We start from the raw sequence: 18308 nt of genomic DNA, 5'->3' as shown, positions 1-18308 counted from the left end.
ACTTTTATTCCAAGTTGAAGCTTCTAGCCTGGAAAATGGGAATGCCTGTGATTGTTTGAATTCAGGACAAATACACCTGGGTTTAGCTGCATAATTCAGCTGGTTCCTTTGGCTTCAACCTTTCCAGCCTCGGAGAGGGCCGTGAGTGGAGCTGAATCTGCCTATTTCCCCGACAACAGCAGCTGCCTGCACACATTAGCCTACAGCGAGCCCGAGCAGCTGGACACCTTCCTCGGAGAGCTTGCTAAGCAAGGCATAGACACCAACAACCACGACAAGGAGGCAGACTGTCTAATATGTGGTTATTAGCAGGAGGGACTGGCAGGCTTGTACCACTGACCAAGCGGCTGGCTGTGGTTGGATGTGAGTATTTCAATGAGGAAAGCAGAGCAGTAAAATCCCTCCTAAGACCTGTAAACATACAGCTTGTATTTAGTTAAAAGATTCAAGTCACAGTCACCATTTGACCTCAGCTTTTGGGTACAGATGCTTACAGTAAATCTAGTCACATAGCTCACAGCAGGGGCATTTTTAAAGAATGCAGCTTGTATTTTTATGCCTTAAATTTGTCTTGCCATAATTAGAAGGGAATTTACAGTCTCTTAATTGATGCGGTCATTAGTTAAACACAATAACTGCTGTCAAAAATCATCTTCTGTAAAGAAGGATCGCTTTTATGGAGGAAGAGTTTTACTTCTGGTTGCTTTCACCGCTATCAGTCACTGTCGTTGCTTTGATGACCATTAAAACAGTGCAAGTCACAGCAGCTATGGCTATAGGAAACAATTCTGTGTGTGCACCTGTGTGCTCGGGGGCGAAATCAGGTGTTTAGGGTGCTGCAGCTCATGTGAGCTAAGGATATAAAGCTCTGAAGTTTGCTGGGGGAACAGCTCAAACATCTTTCCATTTGCATTTACAAACCTGAGGACTTCCCACAGAAGTATATACAATCAGGCACAGTTCAGAGCCTTTATAGCACTCTAAAAGCACCCTGTATTCTTGCTGCAGCTAGATAAAACAGCAGAAAAAATGCAACATTTCAGTCTGGCACAAAATATGAGAAATGGGATCATCCTAAATTATCACAGATTTCCATCATGTCTTATTAGGCAGAGGTTACTGCAAGCTGTGGTTAAGCTTCAGAAGAAGAATACAAAAGCATCTGAGGTCCAGAGACAACCTTTCCAAGGTTGGAAAGGACCTCAAGGATCATGCATCTCCAAACCTCTGCTGCAGGCAGGGCCACCAATCTCTGTATTGAATACCAGACAAGGCTGCCCAGGGCCCCATCCAACCTGGCCTTGAACACCTCCAGGGATGGGGCATTCACAGCCTCTCTGGCAGCCTGCATTAGAGTGAAGCTACAGGGCTCTGGACTGAGTGTGGGGCTGACTGGCTAAGATGTTTTGGTGTCAGTACAGATGTGCTGGGGCAGTTCCTGAGTCTAGCCCAAGATACCTGCAGCTCATGGCAATCACCCTCCTTGGCCTGCCTCCCATTACCATACCTCCAAATCCAGGCTACACCAAGGCATATTTGGCTGTTACCACCATTAGCAAAAATTCAGCTCATCCTCCAAATTCGAAGCAACTGAAATGTGAACAAAGATATGATCAAGTAATTTTTTTTTTTGGTCATTTATTCTTACACTGAAATACAAAAACATTTGTTCCCGCTTCCACTCTACTTCCTTCTGCAAGTACTTCTTCTTTGACACCTCTTTACACATCCCTAGTGCCCGTGAGCTGACTAGAGACCAAGAGATAAAGAGAACAAAGTATAAGGAGCAGAAAACTCTGGCTTTTGGCCACCTAGCATTCAACATGAGTAAAGACCAGAGACAACATAGTGCTGGAAATGCACTTTATTTGTGGAGCTATTGCTACAGAGCATACATATATCTGAATTATGGTGAAATCTAAAAAGAAAGCTTAGTTATTGCTTGCTTGATCTTCAGTGGAATCTGAGCTCGGAGTTTGCTTTTACTTCTCATCTGTTGAGCAAACATTGAAGCCACAAGTCTGAAGACAACCAGCCCATCTGTTTGCATTTCCTTTCACTTTCTCCCTATTCTTGTGAATCTTTCAGATACAGACAGCAATTACAGGTATACACGTATACATGATGTTTAGTTGAACTTAATCCCCATTAGTTGCTTCAATTCAAATAAGTAATATTACTCAGGTAAAATCAGACACTGCCTTTCAGGCTTAGAATGCAAGCAAAAATTCACCCATTGTTTTTGGGCCCAGAACCAGCCAGTCATACGACTTCCTTAGCGTAGCAATTAAATCAAGCAAGGGATGAGTTGACTGCTTTGGCTACAAAGGAACTGTAAGGCTGTAGTTTAAGTCACAGCATTTGTGAGAAAAAAAGCTGCAGTCTTAAAGAAAAGCAAATGTTTTTCAGAGATTGGTGTTTATTTCTGACAAACAAATTGTCTGTATCAAACGGAGTTATAATGTCCTCGAGTCTTTCATTTGCAGCCAAACCGTTATCAGCCGATGCCCAAATGCAATATCTGCCCAAAGCACTGAGCACTTGCCATTATCATTTTTCTACTGGTACTATAAATAATGTTCTGAGTTTTATTGAGCTAATCTAGCAACTTCCCAAACCAACTAACAAAGGAAAAGAAACACAGTATTGGACTTCATAAGGAACTCAAGCCCATTGTCCTTGTAAAGTATTAAAAACAATTAAATCTTCGTGTAAAAAATCTTACTAATAAGCTTCACTTAACATGGAAGAAATGGGCTGGAAGGCTTTAATATGATATTGCATGAATTTGATATTAAGCCGAAAATTATTATTGTTATAAAACTGCAGAGAGGTTGTTTTGTTCTATTCTCACCATCCAATTTGTTATTTATATGTGAGAAGGGGCAGTTGAACCAATAAGCCTGAACAACGCAGTTAAAAGCTATAGTAAATTTAATGACATTACTTCCCAGAGTAAATTTGCATAATGTAATTTAGGGAAATAGTTGCCGTATGTTTGCATTAACCATGAGCTGGCATCTGGCTGGGCAAGTCTAAGCATTGGGATAAGCCTCTTGTTCCAGCCCTGGAGTGGGAAGGGTTTTGCATCCTGACACTCAGGACTTAACAAAGAGAAGAACTTCCGTATTGCATTAAAGCAACAAGAAACATTAGATGCCAACAATTTCAAATCAGAAAAATAAGAACGAGATGTTTCTTTGTTGCACCATGCCCTGTTCATGTAGGTTTCTACAACCAGACTATACTGCTTACTTTAACGCATCCACAACTTGTCAATGATCTTGAAGTCTCTGGTACTATTTGCACTTTAACTACAGAGAGGCAGACTTTACCAGTTATTAGTTAAGGGAATACAGTACTGTACAGTGCTTAGTTTTCAGTATTGTTTTCAGTACAGTATAGTGAAAGAGAAGACAACAATGTGGAAATTAAGTACCTATATTACTTATATGACAACCAACAACAATACAGCATAGACAGAAAACAGAAGGCAAAGCACTGCATCAAATGAAAACAGAATTGGACACATTCCCTTTTAACCGGGACTTAACAGTGATGGAGTGGTAAAACAGTGTGTTTAGGACAGACCTTGAGCAGTAATGCTGATCCTGAGAGATTTCATCGTTCTGAAACAGCCTTTGAAAGAAGGTGGCCGGCTCACACCGAGCCATGCAGTGAGATCTGAGGCACACGCTTCATCCTCCATATCACCACTACTGCCGGGGGCAGGACCATAAGGAAGCTCATGATCAGCACTGCAGCACACATGACCAGCAGTATTTCCCATGGTGCCAGGATTGTTTCCACCACCATTTCCTCCATGCCAAGAGTATGAAACTGTAGGGAAGAAAACACACCACATCACCTTTTTTACTGGTAAATAGATTGTACAACTGTATGGTCATGCTTGTTTTATTTAGCCTGGGGCTGTGTAACAGAGTAGTGATATTGAGCTGTCTAACAATGATGTGCTGGGTCAATGTTACCTAGCATTATGAAATGCCAAATCTTGAACTTTTCAATCTACTTTTCAATCTCATTTCTCAGAGTGGTGCACTGGCTTTGCTCTTACGAGTTTCCCCATCAGCATGTGATGGGGTAAGTCAAGGTGTATCATGGGGGGTTTCCTGCCACACAGGGTCCAGCGCTATCAGATTAAAGAAAACGATTTAAAAATGAGTATTACCAACATATTTTTTAACATTTATGCCACAAGTACAGACAAACATACCCACCAAGCAGGAAAATAAATACGATTATAATGAGCAGAGCTGATGCAGTGTCTGGGAACAAAGAGAGAGAAAGGATACTGGAGGAAAACTTGTTCTGTCATTGAAGACTGGATCACATCAGGATTTTGCCATCTGGCTGTCCTGCAAAGTGTTTTCTTTGCAGGGAAGTGCATTTCAAACAGCCTTCCAGCCTTTAAAAGTTCTGTTTTCCTGCTTCAGCCTAGTACAGCTTTAGATAGCCTCAAACAGGTTGGCTGGACCACCTGTGTTTCCCTCAAGTCAGGCAGGGTAACACACAGCTCAGCACAGCTGAGCTCTTGAGCAAAATGGCAGCCCTCTCTATGTAGGAGAGCAGGGAGTTTCACCTCCCAGAGACACGTGCCATGGGCAACATGAGGGAAAGGCCCACTTTCCCCAGCTGCAGGCCCCATAAAAGTACTCCATTTCATTCTCATCAGCCTCTGTCCCCTCCAGGGCACCAGCCTGCCTTTCTCTTCCATGGGTGACGGTGGCTGATTTTGGGATAATAAAGACACTAATTATTACATCTTGCAATGCCTGACCCTGTAGCAGTCCTTCACCAGTGGAAAACTGGAAAGCTGGGCTCGGGTGAACCTAATGAGGTTCAACACGGCAAAGTGCAAGGTTTTGCACTTGGGCCGGAAGAACCCCAGGCACTTGTACAGGCTGGGAGGAGTTGTCCTTGAGAGCAGCTCGGCAGAGAAAGACCTAGGGGTCCTGATAGATGAGAAACTTAACATGAGCCAGCAGTGCGCTCTGGCAGCCCGGAAGGCAAATGGGATCCTGGGCTCCATCAGGAGAGGGGTGGTCAGCAGGGATAGGGAGGTGATTGTCCCTCTCTACTCTGCTCTTGTGAGGCCCCATCTGGAGTACTGTGTCCAGGTGTGGAGCCCTCAGTACAAAAAAGATATGGAGATTTTGGAAAGGGTCCAGAGGAGGGCCACGAAGATGATCAGGGGGCTGGAGCACCTCCCCTATGAGGACAGGCTGAGGGAGTTGGGTTTGTTCAGCCTGGAGAAGAGAAGGTTGCAGGGTGACCTCATTGCAGCCTTTCAATACCTGAAGGGAACTTACTCCCAGGAGGGGAGTAAACTCTTCGAAAGGGCTGATAATAGCAGGACTAGGGGAAATGGTTTTAAGTTAAAAGAGGGAAGATTTAGGTTGGATGTTAGGGGGAAGTTCTTTACTAGGAGAGTGGTTAGGTCCTGGAACAGGCTGCCCAGGGAGGTTGTGGATGCCCCGTCCTTGGAGGTGTTCAAGACCAGGTTGGACGGGGCTCTGGGCAACCTGATCTAGTAAAGGCGTATGTTTGGTGGCCCTGCTAGGCAGGGGGTTTGGAACTACATGATCCTTGAGGTCCCTTCCAACCCGGGTCATTCTGTGATTCTGTGATTCAGTGGACTGTTCAGATGGGGACAGGTAAGGTCTGTCTTCCTACCTGGAGCACCAAGCTGTGTTACATGGATATCTGCCAACACTGAAGCTGAGAACAGCAAGGTACGATAGGAGAGTGATCTGTGCATCATCAGCACCAGGTTTCTGAAGCAAGGAAAAAGGCCTGCTCACAAATGTGCCCTTAGTTCAGCAGGGACCAGGTGCTGCTGCTCAGCACAGCCCCACAAAGCTGAGCACCATGATATCTACAAGGAAGGCTAGCAGCCTGTTAGGCAGGCTTCAGCTGGAGCTGTAAAATCAGCAGGGCTCTGCTACCTGCAGGCAAGCTTTAACTCTCTGGTGTTGACTTTTTGGTCTTTTTTGTGTCTGCTTCCTAATCTCTGAAGGTACCAGCTCAGCCTATCTGGAGAGAAAGGGAAAACCCTTAGAGCTCTGTTGCACTTGTACAGGCTCTGTGCCTGCCTTGCAGCAGTGCTGAGACCTTTCTGGAAACCTCAGCCCTTGCAAACTGGTGCCAGGATTTACAGTTCAGATTAATGTCAGCTCCTGCGAGCTGTGGAATGCTGCAGAAGATATAGGGTGTAGTTTCAAGCTCAGAGCCCGAAGCATGTGTGGGGTCACTGTCTCCCTGCCAGCTGAGCACATACCTGTGTCAGGACAGCTCTGGAATGCCACCTGCCAGACTTGATCCTCTGTGACAGTTTGGCCTTTCTTATGGCACTAAGTTTTCTTCTTCCTGTTCCCTCTCCTTGGGTGTGTGAAAGAAAGCATCTAAGTATGAGGCCGTTAACACCAGAAGAGACATCTGTAGGAGAGCCTGGGGAGCTGCCTCCTGCTGCTTTGCTCAGTCACAGAATCACAGAATCACCCGGGTTGGAAGGGACCTCAAGGATCATGTAGTTCCAACCCCCCTGCCTAGCAGGGCCACCAAACATACACACCCACTAGATCAGGTTGCCCAGGGCCTTATCCAACCCAAACAGTGCTGAGGATGGTATCACAGAGGCAACAGAGAAGTCACGAGAAGACGTGCTGTGATATAGAGCAGCTTCAGGAAGACTGAAATATAAGCTTCAAAAAAGCAGCAGTTCATTTGCTGAAGTTCTTGTTTCGCCCATCAGGAGCTGAAAGCTACAGAGGCTTAGCTAGATAAGCTGATGCTGATGACTAATAACCCTGGTAGGTCTTACAGGATGTCCCTGAACTATTAACTTGTCTTTCACCAGCCTTTTCTGTGCTACCCTGCACTTCTGTTTTCCATTTTCCTGTATTTTAAAGCTTTGCATTCTCAGTTTGTAGGTAAGGGCTTTGCAGCCCAAGGCGCATGCCGAGGTTGCTTTGGTATGTGACACACTGCTTCTGACCTGTGCTGTATGCTACATCAGTAACATGTTGTCATATAAATAAGAAAATCAAGACTAGAATGCATCTGAAATGTGAACAGGCGCGCTAAGAAGCAAGTCTGTTGAACTGCAATACCGAGCAATTAGAAGGTACTGAGTCTGGAGGTCATAACACGACTGAATTTTGCCTACCTGTGTCAGGTAGCATGGTTTGTTCAGCACAGCTCTGTAAGAGCTGGAGCTTTTACTCAGATAATGAGATATGTAACGCAATGACAGTGCTTGATGCTCACAGACTGTGTGGTTAAAACATTCCAAACAACTAGTAGCCTGGCTCTTGTTGCAAACAACCTCTTGGGTTCGATCATGGGGGAGAACCAACAAAAAAAACCCTAAATATAGTGGTTAACCAAAACATCTCTCTAGAACATAAAAATAATGCTGTGTTTCTTTCATAATAAATATGCAGCTGCTGAAGCTTTTCTGTCCTTTATCTCAAAAAAATCCTCATCAGTGTGTTATCATACCAAATCTGCTCTCTAAACCACATGATTATACAACCATAGCATCCTTCATTGCAAAATAGCATATCTATATTTATCTGCAAGATTAAAAGCCTCTGCAAGGGTTGGAGAGTAATGGAATAAATGGAACGCAATACATGGCTTCTCTAGAGCAATATACAGTGAGTGCTTTTGAGAAGGAATAAAGAACTATTACAAGTATGGGTTTTTTTGATTGTGCCTTCAGTTTCCCATATTCCATTTCAGGTTTATCTGAAGCTACATACATTAAAGTCTTCCCTTTCTGAAGTTCATGGGGAAACCCCTCTGGATGTTAAAGAATGAGTTTTCATAGTGCCACTGACAGACTAGCTTTTTAAGAGGACAAAATTCAAAGTGAAGCTGGTACGCTTTGTTAAGTGCCTGTTTAATGCACTCTGAAGTAGCCCATGTAAAACATGTGTTAGATAGCAGATTCCTTTGCTGCTACCCTTAACACTCACTGATCATGTCACTGCACACATCTCTTGCAGAGGAATACACAAGCAGTAAACAAAAACTCACATAACAGTACATATATTAGCTGCCACTCTACAGCCTGCTACAATATAGTTAAGACATAATATTGTTTGGCCATTTAATTTAAAGCTCTTACTTCTGATTACTAGGAAAGAACAAATCCATGCAAGCAGAAGGGGTGACTGAACCTGATAGGTGAATTAGATGTGCAGTGTGCAGATGGCAGAGCTGCTTGGTGGCTTGCTTCCACCCCACAAGGAAACTGCAGTCCTGCCCTACCACCTGGAACTACGTAGGAGTGCTTGTCCTGCCTGCTGCAGGTGCTGCTATGTCCAATGTTATCTTGGATTTCAGCTGCAGTGAAGTTACACAGCTATAGTTCTCTGCTCATCTAGCATTTTTTCCCCAAGTCACTCATGGTTTTTTTTCTTATAGAATCAATAGTAAAAGTGTTATGAAGATCCAGGTATATTTATCTGCCTAAAACAAAAGGGGCAGGGTGGGAACCTATTTTTCCTCAGTGTGATCAGGCCAAATACTGAAGACTGCAAAACTTACAGAGAGGTACAAAAAAAGGAACAACCAATGCTCTTTATAGAAGTAGTACAAAGCTTTAACATAGCCTTCCTAAGCCCACGGGATCACTGTAATGTGAGAAGGTCCCTGAATGAGATGCTTGAGGGAGGTGCTGGCCTCCCAGGCTGTTACTTGCTCTCACTTGCTGGTCCCCTGCCTTGCAGAAAGATGATCTGGCATCTGAATTGATATCAGAAATATCTATACTCACACACACACACATATATATATAACCTATTCTCCTCCAAACTTCAGAACACTCCACTATCTTGTAGTAATTTTTTCCTCTACACCTGGAAACATCAAAACTCTAGTGGTACTGACCAACCTCTGGGAACAAAGAAAACACGTTTTAAAAGAATTCTTAGGGAGACTTGTAAGTACAGCCACCAAAAGGTGCAATGGATCAGCTTTCAGTGCCAATTTCACACCAGCCAAGTGCGTTATTTTCTCTTGTTTCTCAGGAAAATGACGGCTTCTAATGTTAACTGAACAAGGAATCAAGCACCTGAGAGCAAAAGACTGGGAGATGAACAGGAAAATGGGCAAAGGCTGTTGGCCTTTCGTCATCTTCAGTTCCAGCAGGAAGTTGTAATTCTTTCATCTCCCCTATCACAGTATTTCAGGTTTAAACACATAGTTTTGGAAGAGAATAGTTCTCTCTGAATCCTTTTACTCTTAGATCATCTCTGGAGACAAATAACCTCAGGCAGGGGGAACCTTGGTGCTCACAGAGATAGAACAAACTCCCAACTGGTGAGCTGCTCAGTGCTCTTTCTATTGAATAAAAAAATCTGGTTGCTAAATATCTGTAAAGCAAGGATAAACATGCTCAAGCTGATACTTGGGTATAGGCTTGTGTGACTGTGTATTTATGGAAGCATACTGAGGAAACTAGACCCCTGACTCAAGTCCAAACAGGTGAATTCAATGTTTAATTTGGTGCTGGATGGCCTGCTCTGAGATTCTTGTTTCTAATGTTACTGGAAACTCTTGGCAGCACCATTGGGGTTTTGCTCCATACATTCTAACAGGCAAGTAAACACTGACAAACGTAGACATATGGATCTTGGGTGTAAGTGTCACATGTGAAGACATGGCTGGAAACTCCTATGGGGAGGAGGCTAGATTACTCTGTTCTCCCTGAAGCAAGTAGCAGTCTGCTACTTGTCAACTTAATCCCCTTTTCTTTGGCCTCTTTCACATCGGTGGGAAGAGGCAAACTATTCCTGCTTCAAATAATATCTGCCACAAGACCGTTTGCTATAAAGGTTTCAGGCCACTCATCGTGCTACTTGATAACATCTGAGAATCAATCCTTCTGTTTTTCTTCCTGTCGCCACAAGCATAGTCCCATTGAATATAAACTTGGGTTTTCACTGTCAGTGACCAGACTGTTCAAAACTTCTATATAATGTAGTTGCACTGCAACTTTTGGGATACTTTGGTCACACTCTGTGTAAACAAGCAGGGCAAACCCTACTTTTGTAGGGTTCAGTCCCTCATCTGCCTGCCTCATTGCAGACAGAATGAAAAAGCCCTGACCAATAATACCAACAAATTATGATGTGTTACAGGCTACAAGTCATCTCCTTACTGAAATACTGTTTCTATTTTAGTCTGCAGATAGTCATGCTAAAATGTGCCAATTCAGAATATCAGATAAAACCAGATGTGGTATTGCATTTCTGGTTTTAGAATGGGGCTTGTGGCTCTCAGCGGGAGAGCCTACACACAAGAGCTGCTTGCACGCACTGACTGCGTTGCTTTAGCACAGCATGTGCTAAAGTGCTTAAATGCTGCATGATGCTTCCTGTTTTGCAGATTGAACATCTCTTCTCCTAGACATATACTTGTAATTGAAGAACAAGTCCAAAGTGCTAACCTGCAACAAAGAATTCATTCAGCTCTTTTGCTCCCTTAACTTGGAGACTGAAACATTCAGACTTGGAGTGGGGTGAACATGAATTACTTTGTTCTCGTTTCTGATCTTAACTGCCAACTTAATATTAACACTTAATGATAATTAGATGGGTTTGATCTGGTTTTCTGGAGAGGCCATCACTGCTGCAGTGCCCCTATTGTCCCTTGTAACAGCGTGCATTGGCAGATGGGTGAATCCCTACCCTGCTTCTCTGACTTGGCTGGCCAGCATGGAGAACTTCTTGTACAGAGATAAATTAGAAATGAGGGCGACTGGTAGTCAAAAGAACTATAAGGCAAATGTCACTTAATTACAGGTCATGTAAGTCCAGAAATGAAGTTGACAGTTAATTGATTTAGAACCTTAGAGAAATGGCCATATTTCAACTAAGTGAACCCTGAAAGATCAAACCACACAGATCCCTAAAAGATTAAAACCCTCAAACCAAGAAGGTTCTGCAAATACTCTGAATCACAAGATTAACATCTCAGTGAATTTGCTTGTGTTCTAGATTAGATTTGACTCTAGAAGGAGCAACTGAATAAAGTGCTAATTACACTGAATGAACATTCATTTTTAGAATTACTTTAGCCTTTCTAAAGCACGCTGTAATCAGGCTTTACTTACAAGTAATCAGACCAGCCTACTTAGAACTGTGAGTAAAGAAAATTACCTACACATTTTTAAAAGCAATATGAAATGTAGCTGCCAAAATGTAGTCTAACATACAAAATATGAGAGATCTTGAGAAGTCAGGCATGATGAAAAACAAGCATATGTAACAATGCGTAAGCAATTACAGCTTTACATCTCGACTACAAGAAGTTCTAGCTTTCTTTAGGCTGTGCTGCAGGTGAAGTGACCTGTTTGAGTGGTGCCATAGGAATCCGTATTTTCCATCCGCCTTACCTTAGTCTCCTCAAGGTATGTTGCACGTCTCACAGATAATCTTGAGTAGTTCTGTCTGAGAGCCCATTCTCCATCCAGCTGCTGCAGAGTGTTGTTGGAGAAGGTGGTACTGAGCCTGCGAGGCAGAACAGTGAGAGTAAGGCTGCCGTCCCTTCAGCTATATGAGGCTCAGAGGTGAGCGCAGCGGTGTGCTCAGGTACTTGTTTGCACCCCTCCCACTCGCTGCTTCTTAAAGTGGAACAAATCTTTTGAAAACAAGGGTGAAGCAGTTCTGTTTGACCAGTTTGCTCAGGACCAATTAAACTACAGCCTGCTCTTACACACATGCTCACACTGCCCTGGCAGGCGATCACTGTGAGATGATAACTGATAGCTCTGTTGTGTCAGGGAAACACTTAGGCTTTCTCTGTGAAGATCACCTTATTTTGTTAGAAATTAATATATTACCAAAATAACCAGTCAAAAGCTGGGCTACAAACTGAGGAGCACATGCAGCCCTCAGAACATGAAGGCTGTCATCCCTAAGGTTTTCCGGACCTAAAACCTTTACATACCTGACCCCCAAGAATTTAGTTTGGTTTAATGCTTGCTACTTATAAGCTCATTTTTATTTTAATACTTGAAAGATTGTGGCTATAGAATTTATTACAGGAAGTAAAAAAGCACACGTGTAATGCTGTAACGCAATGGAAAGCACAGCTATTACAGCAGAGCAGCAAGGTCTCAGGGTGCAGCAACTGAGAAGTTGCTCAAATGCAACAGCCACGGGCACAGAAATGAAGAAATGAATTTGCTTACCTTCAGAATGCCTGAGATGGGAAGAGATTTGAAACAAGACACCCTCACCTACACTGCCAACCCTTAAATGAGGGCTGGGAAGGGGGTGGATCCTGGCTCCAGCCCTTCCTGTCACTCAGCTTCACTGTGTGCACCTGAGCTCCCCTGGATTGGCCCTGCCTTCCCACCAGGTACCCCATCACTGCTTCAAGCTGTGACTTAGAATTTCCACTACACACATGCAAAGCCTTTCAAGAGGTTTTACTAAGCAGTTTTGGCTCTGCTATGTAATGTGGTGGAGGTGGCGTTGCACAGTCCTTAAGAACTGGCCCTAGACACTGCACTCCCACTGGCATCTGTCTCACGATAAAAGGTGAGATGATGGCCAGATTGCAGCATGGGTTAGGAACCCTCTGGTGTGGTCACTTGAGTCAGTCTGTCCGAAGAGATGTGTGTTCGCATCTCCTGAGACCAAAGTTCAGACTTCAACTATGTCCCTTCAGACCTAAAACTGACAATTGTGGTTTTTTTCTCTATCTTACCAAACGCGCAACATGAACTAGGCTAATCTAATAGGAAAAAGTGACTATTAGGAATAATTTCTCATGTTGTAGATATTTTTATAGAAATTGAAACAATTTTAACCTATGATTTTTTTGGGGGGTGGGGGAAACAAGGGGCGAAGACGGGGGACTACTTGTTTTTCACTGTACAAAGGGAGAATAAGTCACTAAGATTTTCTTCCCCAAAACTGATTACTTCTCTCCTTTAGTATTTGAGCTACTTTATTGACCTTGTAAAAACAAAGTCCCTTCTTTTGTTTCTTTTCATGAAATCTTCTTATACAGTTTTTCTCTGCCTCTCAAGATTAATCAGATTTTAATGGGCATCAGCCTAGTGGTGGTGCCATTACTGTCACCTTTGGTGCTCTCCTTTGGCTGAAAAATTTGAGCTGCGTCAGAGCTTTTGGCTTGTCAGCAAGCTGGGTGGTGTTGATGTACACCCACAGCACAGTGACAGTCACATAAGGTGCAGCTGGCGTTCAAGGTTAGAATCCAAGTGGATTAGGCTTTTAAAATAAGCCCATAAAGGTTTCAGAAAATAAACACTGAAGTAATTATTAATGACACTGTTGCCAGCCTTGGGTACTCCTGTCTTTCTACCATTATGATGATGCTGTGCTGGCCTCTCATTCAGATTCTGAAAATAAAAGAGGTGTTCAAGTGCCTGACTGATCTGGCCAAGATAAGTCAGTGCCTTCTCAGGCCAACGCTACTGCTTCCACACTTGCCTGCTTTTGGCAGAGTTGCCAGTGAGAGTAAAGTGAGGCAAGGTAATATTTGGTTCACTTGAAGTTTAAGGTCCTCAACTAGTAACACAAGGAGTTAGTGACCAGGGGTTAGTGACCAGACAGGGTTAGCAATCACAGCTGCGGAGTAACATGCAAAGTCCTTTGCCCAACTCACTGGGAGTCCATGGGGGGAAATATGACCAAACAGCAGATGGTTCTGCTATGGTGTGTGTTCACAAACTTATGCTGAAGACACTCTAATTTTTTTCACATCATTACAGTTTGTTCTGATTTTGAGATGATTCTGTAACCCTGGAGATGAGCAGGGAGATACCAAAGCTCAAGTTTCCAGGACAGATAGATAGCATAAATATAAACTTACCGTGCTTTTTAGTGTTTGGAGGGTCCAGCTTTATTCTCAGGCTGATGTTAATCGCTGTGAGCTTCTGAACTGTGTAGGAATACGACGAGTGGAAAACTACTGTCTGTGTTCTGATTTCCTTGTCCTGGTGGCAGAGGTGGTTTCACAACAGGAGTCATGCAAGGCTGAAGACTGTGGGCGGGTGAGCTGATGAGTGAAGTTAGATACTGGAAAGCTGTAAAACATTTGTAAGTAAAGAAAGAGTAACAATACAGTTTTAAAGTGAAAGAGTGCCCATAGGTTCTTGATTCCCCATTTGTCCTCTGCACGCCTGTTTCAAACAGGGTTCAACACAGCAGCCTGTTTAGACCTTACACTATAGGATTCAGTGTTTGCCATCTTGGCTGTGATGTCCAGAAACAAGGTACTGGTCAGCAGCTTGTAGATCTCATCGCATGCTGAATAGATGCATGTTGCAGACTGAGGATTTTGTTTGTAAACATTTCTTTTTATATGTTTGGATAACTTTACCATTCCAGGAACGGTGAGATGGTCATTTGCATCTTTGTAATGAAGAATCTGAATATTACCAGAGTGTAAATAATTACGTACCTTGTGGAAGTACCAAACTGTTGAAGCAGGAAGGTGTGTTGGTATAATATTAATCCTTAGGCATTAATCATTCTAAGTAAATAACTTTAAGATTAAGTACTTCATTTGCAGAGAATAGCTGCAAGAGTGGTTCACAGGCCATGACAGCAAGCAAGGAGCTGAATGGATGCCAGGGGCATCTATATCTTTCCATAGAGCAGGTGGTGAGACTGTGTACTCAAAACGAGTAATTGAATTAAAGCCAGCTCAGGAATGTCATGCACAGCCAGTTGCTGCTCTGGAATTACAGTGAAGTGCATAGCCAAGAGGCTGCAAGCAGCCCCCTCTCTGGCCCCTGTTTGCACCAAACACGGTCTTGCCTTCCCTTTCTGATTACCTTTGTACGTTATTTGTTTGGTCTCCCATCACCCAGAAGGTAGGAGGAGGTGATCTTGCTCTAGGGCTGTATGTTTCCTTGTTCAGTTCCCTGTAAGCAATCTGGAGCTGACAAGGCTCACGTGGGTGGGTGCAGCTGATACTGAAGCATTAGATGCAGTGTGTGTGGATGCATGTTTAGATGGTCAGCCAGCCCTTGCCCCATGGTTTGCAGAGCTTGTGCGGAGCCTACATTATCTAAGCTATGCTGGAGTCAGCTATCCAAAAGGAAGGAGAAGAATTTATAAACATATCTTGGTCTGACTGTTGCACTGTGCAGCTTGCTCTGCAAGTGGGAATGTCCAGCTTTGGTAGGTGGTTGAACCCCATTAATAAATGTTTAGAAAGATTTGTCTTAAAAAATTCTTTAGCTTTAAAGAGAGAGGGCAAGCTCTGAGTGGCTTCTGCAAGGAGCACAGAACATGGGCTGTTTCCAAGATGTAGGTGTCTACCAAGCTTAGCCCTTGGGAAAACCTCAGTCAAGTTTTGTGAAGATCTGAAATTGCCAGTGATGCTAGAAATCAGCTGGGGTTATCTGAATCCCTCAACCTCTTAGCTGAAACTGGCCATGGCTCTGTTGATCTCACCAGGCTCAGTTCCCATGTGTGGCACCTTGATCTCTTTGTCCTGCTAATGCTTTGAGTCAGGAAACGGATAAGGAGTTGCCAGAGGTGCTGAGGCCAGGTGGCTTCTGGCCACCACTTCAGACATATGAGGGTTAAAGACCTGATGTCTCTAAAACTTTCCCACGGGACAAGTAAGGGGAGAGAAAGCTCCCCTCCAGGAGCTTGCTGTCCTGTGCCACCTTAGTAGCACTGCTTATTCGTTCTTTCAGGGAATGTGTTATAGGTGAAGAAGGGCAGAGAAAAGCTGGCTGACTGAGCAACAGCTGTGGTAGCAGCGATGTCTGTATGGGTAGGTTTGGGGAAGGAAATTTGGGAACTAAGGAGACCAAAACACAGTTTTATAGGTCGTGGCTATACAGGACTATAGGAAGCTTTCCTGGTTGCAAGTCACTTCAGGAAATCCCCTCTTTTCACTTGTTAAGAGAATATAGGAACTCTATCAGGAGAGTCAGGGGACGAACAATAACAGACCAGACAATACGGTCACTGCTTTGATTTTAAGTAATGGCTTATAATCCTAAGGCTGATATTTATTCAAAAGCCAAATCAGGCTGAAATGAGTGACTCACATTTTTTACACGCTGTGTTGAGTTCACTAGCTGCAAATGAAAGAAACAAGGGATATAAAAGACTATTCCATGTACTCTGCCGGACAGGAAGAAGCACTAAAACTGGCAGACAACAAGGCGGTTCTGATTGCACTTTTTGTCGTTCCAAGTGCCATCAGTGTACATCTCCACGCACTCCTCTTCCCCTTTGCCAGAAGGCTCACGTGAATACCAGTTGGTATAGCTCAGTTCAGCACCACTCAAGAACTGGAATTTGCCTGGGATTAGAGCTTCCTTTATCCCCAGGTAGGCGTACCTATTAAACTGCTTCACAAAGTGTAGAATGGCAGCATTCTCATCTGCGTTCCTTGGAGATGCAATACACCCTCCAGCCTCCTGGCATGTTTTCACCGTAGTATGGAAATCAGCTGTTTTCCCATTGGTAGCAAATATTTTTCCTCCAGATGTTGTTATCTTCCCTTGTAAGCGAAGGACTGCAAAATCAGGTGGAAGTCGTTAACTTTTATGGATTGTCTTGTAGTCAACTTGCTGCCAATTGCAATTCCCACTACTGTAATTCATGACTTCAGGATAAATCCAGAAATGATTAAAGGAGATGAAAACAGAAAATTTAAGATTAAAAATAGAGAACAGAGACAACCGCCAAAAGCTAGAATAAATCAAAAAAGATGAGGGGAAGGGAAAAAAAGAGAAGTAAGAAACATAATTATACATGGATTTACAAGGGTTGATAGTGGACATGGGGGAACGGTTTTAAACTCAGACAGGAAAGGTTTAGGTTGGATCTTAGGAGGAAGTTTTTCACCCAGAGGGTGGAGAAGCACTGGAACAGGTTGCCCAAGGAGGCTGTGGATGTCCCATCCCTGCAGGCATTCAAGGGAGAGAATTCAAAAGGGAATAAAAAGAGGAAATTTCCATTATAAAGTACTCTATTAATCCCTTTGACTCTAGCTCTGTACTGTATAAACCCTATGAGTCAGCCTGCAGAATATATGGATATTTGTCAGTTCTTGAGTGAGTAGAAACTTAGATACAACCTGATTGTGAATACTTTGAGACCTTTTTAGTCTTCAGTTAGTTAAAGGAATAAGAAACACTCAGGGAGCACTCTTGCATAGGCAGGGTTCTGATAAGCTTGACTTGTTTGCACTCAGACTTCTCCCAGTTGTTACAGGAACCAACACGCTCTTCTTCCTCAAGTCTGTAAGTTATAACCCTTCTGTGTATCAGCAAGCAACATAAAAGGAATGCGATGAAAACCGGAAAATCTGCCTTTTTCTTAGAAGATATTTTGCCATTCATCTTTTTTACGTTCCCTATTCCAGCTACAGTAAAAAGTAGATTTAGATAATTACCTCTTTCGAGTTTTAAGATCCGATCTCTTAATTGAAGGACATCTTCCATTTCATTACCAGCAACTGATGGGAAACCTATAAACAGAACCAGCTGTTACGCAATTCAGGTTGTATTTTAAATCTTGGCTTTCAAGATAAAGCAGAGTTAATTGTGTGAAATTAATGTGAACTTTTAAAGCTTGTTTTACCTGTGTTAGATTACTGCTGTAAACTAAAGATCTTTTCACACATTGAGCTTTCTAAGGATAGGGAATACATATGTGGGAACTGCTTGCCTGAGCAGTGATGGTTACGGAAAACTTAAATGAAAGGACTTATTTTGTACAGGAAATTTATGAAGATCTGATTATTTTCTACCAAGCAGAACCCACATCTTATCATAGAGCATAGCACTGGATTTATGAAGCATAAAGGTAGAACGCAACAGTACATGTAGATAAAAATGGCACTGGTAACTGCAGGCACCTGGTAAATAAGCTTGAGATAATCTTTCTTCAGCTCTGAAACCGGGCACTGGAAAAACTGGTGCTGCTTTTCCTTGAGCATGGCAGGGGAGCAGAAGAAGTATCAGTCCCAAGATTTTGTGGACCAACTGTGGTGACTGCATTATTTAAAGCCAAGGATACAACAAGCAGTTCTATTCTCCAGTGAAGGGCCCTGTTTAAAAGAAAATAAGGAAGAAAAGAAGATGAAAAGAGAGGACATTCTGTATTTGTTATCTGGGTTTGAAGTTTCTTCTATCAGATAGAGGTATGAACATCACTTAGAGTTGCAAAGTTACATTACTGAGGAGCTTATGGACCAAAAAAATCCCAAATTTCCCCATTCCCATCCCATTTTTAAACAGCAGATACCCTTGTATGCAAATTTTCTAATGG

The 18308-nt window shown here is 43.1% G+C and overlaps 1 protein-coding gene and 1 long non-coding RNA gene across 2 annotated transcripts; both read right to left on the bottom strand.

Moving 5' to 3' along the window:
• Positions 1-1850: 1850 nt before the first annotated feature.
• On the bottom strand, positions 1851-12302 carry LOC140254165 (uncharacterized). The gene is made up of 3 exons (XR_011904080.1): positions 12224-12302; positions 11426-11540; positions 1851-3840 (listed from the first exon to the last, which is right to left on the bottom strand). It is a non-coding gene; the product is annotated as an uncharacterized lncRNA (long non-coding RNA).
• Positions 12303-16171: 3869 nt separating this feature from the next.
• On the bottom strand, positions 16172-18037 carry LOC140254164 (pulmonary surfactant-associated protein A-like). The gene is made up of 3 exons (XM_072340473.1): positions 17896-18037; positions 17431-17505; positions 16172-16548 (listed from the first exon to the last, which is right to left on the bottom strand). Exons 1-3 carry the CDS (start codon positions 18035-18037, stop codon positions 16172-16174), a joined length of 594 nt encoding a protein of 197 aa, XP_072196574.1.
• Positions 18038-18308: the final 271 nt, after the last annotated feature.

The sequence above is a fragment of the Excalfactoria chinensis genome, chromosome 6 (genome assembly GCF_039878825.1).
Source record: "Excalfactoria chinensis isolate bCotChi1 chromosome 6, bCotChi1.hap2, whole genome shotgun sequence".
Lineage (NCBI taxonomy): Eukaryota > Metazoa > Chordata > Aves > Galliformes > Phasianidae > Excalfactoria > Excalfactoria chinensis.
Note: the sequence above shows the minus strand (reverse complement) of the source record. Positions and strands in the feature narration are given on the sequence as shown.

Excerpts from the sequence above, each read along its gene's own strand:
- LOC140254164 (XM_072340473.1), bottom strand. The coding sequence starts at position 18,037 with ATGCAGTCACCACAGTTGGTCCACAAAATCTTGGGACTGATACTTCTT. Across the intron at positions 17,506-17,895 it reads ATCTCAAGCTTATTTACCAG|GTTTCCCATCAGTTGCTGGT; the intron begins GTGCCTGCAGTT and ends TTCTGTTTATAG. Across the intron at positions 16,549-17,430 it reads GATCTTAAAACTCGAAAGAG|TCCTTCGCTTACAAGGGAAG; the intron begins GTAATTATCTAA and ends CTGATTTTGCAG.